The sequence below is a fragment of the Pseudochaenichthys georgianus genome, chromosome 1 (genome assembly GCF_902827115.2).
Source record: "Pseudochaenichthys georgianus chromosome 1, fPseGeo1.2, whole genome shotgun sequence".
Taxonomy (NCBI): Eukaryota; Metazoa; Chordata; class Actinopteri; order Perciformes; family Channichthyidae; genus Pseudochaenichthys; species Pseudochaenichthys georgianus.
In genome coordinates, this window is record NC_047503.1 from 32403907 (window position 1) to 32410100 (window position 6194).

At 40.8% G+C, this 6194-nt stretch overlaps 1 protein-coding gene across 1 annotated transcript in view; it reads right to left on the bottom strand.

Annotated features, from left to right (window-relative positions):
- Positions 1 to 6194, bottom strand: part of LOC117452720 (nucleosome-remodeling factor subunit BPTF-like) — a 47925-nt gene that overhangs the window by 6701 nt on the left and 35030 nt on the right. The window contains exons 28-33 of the mRNA XM_034091457.1: positions 5198 to 5205; positions 4781 to 5006; positions 3825 to 4129; positions 2926 to 3099; positions 1952 to 2144; positions 218 to 302 (exon numbers count right to left, since the gene is read on the bottom strand). Coding sequence (XP_033947348.1) covers positions 218 to 302; positions 1952 to 2144; positions 2926 to 3099; positions 3825 to 4129; positions 4781 to 5006; positions 5198 to 5205 — 991 coding nt within the window. The remainder of the gene's footprint in view (positions 1 to 217; positions 303 to 1951; positions 2145 to 2925; positions 3100 to 3824; positions 4130 to 4780; positions 5007 to 5197; positions 5206 to 6194) is intronic.

Here is a 6194-nt window from a genome sequence, read left to right on the forward strand (position 1 = left end):
AAATTGTAAATGTAAATTGTAAATCTGTAACCCTGTAAGGTGTCCTTGGGTGTTATGAAAGGCGCGCCTCAAAATAAATGTATTATTATTATCAAGACTACAATAAGGTGTCCAGAGTAGCCGTTGACCTAAAATGGTCTTGACTGGGAACTTCAAGTAATCAAGCTGCTGTATTCACTTTGGTGTTTGTGTGCTTTTACACATTCCCTCCACTCACCCATTGGTTCCTTGATAACCCTGTAGTAGTCCGGGGCGTCGTTTGGGTCCACTGGCTCCAGGAACGGCCATGCCATTTTGTGAGCCTGCGGAGAAGGGAGGGGTCGTGAGACAGAGATAAAGAGAAAGACAAGACACTTGAGAAAGCTGAAACCAATGAAGAATAAACAAACAGCGCCATGAAAATGACACTGGAAGCAGGTGGGTCAACACAGATTCTCTCGCTCTCTCTCTCTCTCTCTCTCTCTCTCTCGCTCTCTCTCTCTCTCTCGCTCTCTCTCTCTCTCTCTCTCTCGCTCTCTCTCGCTCTCTCTCTCTCTCTCTCTCTCTCTCTCTCTCTCGCTCTCTCTCTCTCTCGCTCTCTCTCTCTCTCGCTCTCTCTCGCTCTCTCTCTCGCTCTCTCTCGCTCGCTCTCTCTCGCTCTCTCTCTCGCTCTCTCTCGCTCTCTCTCTCGCTCTCTCTCGCTCGCTCTCTCTCGCTCTCTCTCGCTCGCTCTCTCTCGCTCTCTCTCTCTCTCTCTCTCTCTCGCTCTCTCTCGCTCTCTCTCTCGCTCTCTCTCTCAAACTGCTGCAGAGAGGAAACGAGGAATGAGAAGGAAGAGAAAAGAAAGGGAAGCTAGAAAAAAAAGCTGAGGTCAGGCAGCTGTCCAAGTAGTGCTCCAGGGAGCCGAACCCATTTGTTTGCTGCTCTGACACTGTAGTGGGGCGATGAGTAAGTATTTATTGTAATATAACTACCATGCTGCATCTTCAGCTACCTGTACAGCGATATAGTAGAGAGTAAACCTCCTCTAAATTCAGTTTACCTACTATTTCTGTTTGCAGAAGAGAGTTACTGTATCTTTAGAGTCAGAGGTGAAGACGAAGAAGATGGACCTTTATTAATCCCCCGAGGGGGAAATTCAGTTTCCACTCTGTCATACACGCACATGTGTTTGTATACAGGTACACACAGTACACACTTTTCACATCATGCACATACATATACAAATACACAGTTATATGCACACAAGCACATGAGAGGTCAGAGCGGAGGCAGCCAGTCTAGCAGGTGGGAGAAGTACTCAGATCTTGTACTTAAATAAAAGTGAAAGTACCAGAGTGTAGGAATACTCTGTTACAAGTAAAAGCCCTGCTTTCAAAATGTTACTCAGGTAAAAGTAGAAAAGTAAAATATAAAAAGTGAAAGTAGTCGTTGTGCAGATTGGCCCATTTCAGAATAATATATATGATATGTTTTTATTATTGATCATGAAAGTGTTCTCAAAGCTGGTAAAGGTGCAGCTAGTTTGAATGACTTTGTATACTGCAGGGTAGTTTATTAAGTTACTCCAGGTGGAACTAAAGTCTGATTTAACACTCGATTATATTTCACATTATTAAGGCATTAAATAAATGTAGTGGAGTAAAAGTACACCATTTACCACTGAATTGTAGTAGAGTAGAAGTACAAAGTAGCATAAAGTAAAAGACAAGTATCTCAAAATTGTACTTAAGTAAAGTACCTGAGTAAATGTACTAAGTTACTTCCCACCTCTGTACTGGATTAACTTTGACCAGTGTTTAATAAATAAAATAGCAGAACACTCTTGTTTTCTTAATGTTGAGTATTAAACCAGAGATGCCTGAGAAGGGAATGTAGCTTGATTGTAGTACCTACGTTTCTTTCACCGCTACATCCCAGTGTACAGTACATTGAAAGCATGTGTTTGTGCAGCTGCAATAAATCTGTTCACCTGTAATGAACGCAGAATTCTCCGCAGGCCCTCAAAGTCCTTGTCGGTTAGCGGCGTGAAGACCGTCATGGCGTCCTCTGTGGACTGACAATTCGGACACACGTACTGGTCGATGTGGTTGGCCTCGCTCTGCAGGATGCCCACGCAGCGACCGTGGTACCAGTTCTGGCACCGGTCACACCCGATATAGAACCTGGGAAGGCACGCAGTACTTTTACTTGTGATGTTTGCATTGTATTTGTCGTGTGATTTATAGAAATATACATTAGTATAGTAAAGATGATGGTGAGATGTAAAATTGACAAAACAGAGACTTGGAATGTGATTTTCCCCAAAGCAACAACATTGATCAAGTAAAGCAAAAACACATAACTGCTTTTCACAATTCTTTGTGTTGATTTCTGATCAGATTAACTTGTGACACATTTTAAGCACTAAGTTACAGCTGGAAAACTCTTAGTAGGTTATACACTTCCGAATATTGCTTCAAAACCACTTATTCTCGATTGTATGTAATTTACATTTAATATACTACCGTTTCTGTCAAATGTGGGATAATCTAGAAGAGCTGAAGTTATCTCTTTCAAACGCAGGATATTTCTTTCTACTTATGCAGCACATAATCATCTACAAAACTCTCAATTTTTAACCACAGCTTGAAGTTAAAAATGTTGTGATTTATTTATTGTATATGATTTAAAAATAAATAATTATTCATAATAATGAGGACATTCTTTTTAATTTTTTTTCTAAGCCTTACTTTTGATATTTAAAAAGATAATCAATTTAAGTGCTCACAGTATTAACCACTATGGCATTTGCTTTACTTGTCCTTTAAAAATATATATATTATATTTGTATGCCTCAACCCAATTTGGCATTTTAAGCACATTTGACCACATGTCCCAACAGAAGCAGAGTGAGCTACGTAAACACACACAGATGCACAAACACACAGTGCTGCATGTACTCACTGGGACTCGTCGTAGGGCGTCTGACAGATGCAGTACAGCTCCTCCGTGCTGGTCTGCTGTCCCTGTTTACACTCCACACAGATGTAGTCATCCATCTTCTTGGCCTCCTTCTCCGTGATGCCCACACACTCTCCATGATACCAGTTAGTGCACAGGTCGCAACCAATGTAAAACCTTTAGAGAGAAAAGGATACAAAGATGTAAGAAATGTCTCAGTACTACAAACTATTGAGTGTGTCAATAAATAGACCAAAAAAGTCGGTTGAAAATTAGGTTCCACATCTAAAGGATGGATTAGGCCAAATAGATAAGTAAAATAGTGATGCCTTTTTTTGTGTCATGTGTGTGAAGTTAGAAAAAATAAAATGCTTATAGCAAAATGCAAGATACAAACGTTTTTTTTTTTAATGGCAAGGGGGGGTGTTTTTCGGCTTCAGTATTCGGCTACCTAAGTGTCGTTTAATCATGAACGGTGAATGAAATTCAATCCCTCTTCTTAATGTTGATTCTACAGCCAGTGCTTGCTCACAGGCTGAATGAATGCTCTCCACTTGTTGCTGCAGTCAGCAAAGTTCAATCAATCTCCCCTTATAGTTTCTGCACCATTAGAGGGCAACACCGCAGGGGCTGTGACTTTTGGTGAGACAGGAATCACAACTGGCACTTTATTTCTACAGTTGAAATGAAAGTTGAGTATTTTAATTCATACAAAAAATTCAATTAAATAAATAAATAAATGAATTATTACAAAGGTCGGTGGATTGGTTCAACTGCTCAAATGGGCCATAACATTGTTATTTTTTGGGGAATTCAAACAGTTGTTGAACTGTGCCTACCTCTTGGCTACCTCTGGGTAATATAGTAATATAGTATTTAAACTCTGCATAGCATCTTCATACTTAGACTCGTCGTATGGCGTTTTGCAGACGCAGTAGAGCTTGATTTCCTTTTTGCTGTCCTTGGTGCTCGTTGTCAAGATCATCTTCTTCTTCTTGGACTTTGCCGACATCACATTCTCCCTCTCGTCCTCCCGTTTTCTTTTGTGTGTGGAGGAGGCGCTGGTGGTGAGGTGGTGTTGAGATGTGATGCCGTGCGTGTGTTGATGCTTGTTGCGTGCAGCTGCGGCCTGGGCGGCCTGCTGAGCTGCAGCCTGAGCCCTCTCCTTCTCCCTGCGGATCCGCAACAGATCCCTCTTAAGCTCCTCCTGTGGAGCGCGATGGCAGGGGAGATGGGGTTAAAACTGGGTGGAGAATACATTTATAGGCTCCAATATATGGCTAAAGAGGCTGTAAAAAGACAGGAGCAACAAAATAACACCATTCTACATAATCACACACTTGCATAATCTGTCAATGATTTCTAATTTCAATAATATCTTTAATTTTGTATTACTGCACATATTTTATTCCAATTACATTTCAACCTTATTCAAAGCAAATACTGCTATCACTTACTATATTTTTTAATGTTATTAGAGTTTTCTTAAAATAGTTTTCTACCTCAGTTTTTAATTTTTATTTTATGTATGCACCACAACACCAAGTCAGATTCCTCGTACGCGTCAACCTACCTGGTAATAAACCTGCTTCTGATTCTCAAAGTTTGGCCGTGTGACACGAGCAAATAATGCCTTAAAACTGCTAAGGGATCAAAGAGTGCTTTGAGAAATAAACGTGTTTCCAGTTGCATTCGTCACACCTATATGATGAGGTTTTGAAACTGCATTGTGAATGTGTAAACCTCTATGGATTATTCAAACCGATTAGCTACTTTTATTATACCTCCTGAAAATGTATACAGCGTCTGATATTTGAATGGACACAGATTTCTTCCCGCCTTATTTGTCCCTCCATACCTGTGTCTCGAGCTGCAGCTCTTTGTCCAGAAGTGCCCGCTTTTTCAGGATCTCCATTTTGAGGCTCTCTTTGTGGCGGTAGAGGAGCGAGGAGAGCTTGCCGGCGTTGGCCAACCTCCTCTTCGCCTCCACCACCTCCTCCTTCTTCTTCCTCTTGGCCTCCTGCCTCTCATCCTTGTCTATCCGGTCCAGAATGAACTTCATCACCTGATTGCACACGATCATTCTGGAAAGCCACAAACAGGAAACATGTCAGACTTTTCTTCCTGACTTTTAAAAAGTTAGATGTTAATAAAGTCAAAATAGTGGAGTACTGCATATTGAGGATAAACAGCTCTACAAGTAGACTTACTAAATCTAATTAGGACCCATGTGAAATAGGGGCAGTGGCCTATTAAAGTTGTTCAAATAAAATACACATAATGCTAAAAGAGCAGGGAGGAAGAGGATTATCACAACTCTGAATGGTCAAAGTCAGAGAGGAAGAACATAATCCTCCAACACACCAGTAGGCAGGAGTGGAGCATTAATACTTCAATGTTTCCCAGTGCAACCTGCAAGAGTATTGGCTACTTCAAAAATGTACACATCTAACTTTCCGCATGCAAAAATGGCAGAGCGTGTCAATGAATAATGAAAGCTTTTCTCTCAACACAAGTCCCTGAGGTGTTCTGATGACTCATTTGTGTAACTAAAAAGCTCAGGGTTTGACTAAAGACACTTTCAATCATGCAGGCTATCCTTGAATGTTCAGGAATAGTTTCTGCTTGAAGTCATCTGTGAATGGGGGCAAGCATTGGGGATCGGGGAAATCTGTATCGCCAAATTCCACCTCAATGCCAAGTAACATTAATGTAAAAGAAAGCAGTATCAGAGCAGGTACAAGCAGGAAAGGGCTTTTCCTGTCTTACAAAAGGCACTTTACAGCAAGCAAACTAATCACTCACTGATGATTATATCATTTAATGAAATTAGTATCATTTCTGATTTAAGTGAGGGAAAAATATGACAATGAATATTATTAACAATACAAGCCCATTGGCACTGAACAAAAACAGCCCCTCAATGTTCATTCAAACCACAGTTTATTTGGTTTGCATCTAAGTGTTGCATTCCCGCCATCTCCTGGTCTGTCTTTGACCCCCGCCTGCTCGGGCATGGCAATGGCACGTGTAAAAATGTTCAAGATGAAAATGATTGTGAATGGAGTGCACTTGTAAGAGTGAAAATCCTTTGCAATGCATTAAATGCTATTCCAGTCATTTACTACACGACTACAGTATGTGTGAAACAGGGTTTCCGCTAGGATTCTTTCTCGCCGGTCAAATGTCCAGGCAGAATTTATTTTACCGGACTAATTTGAAACTTACCGGTCATATTTCAATGATAATAATAAGAGTTGTGTAGCAGAGTT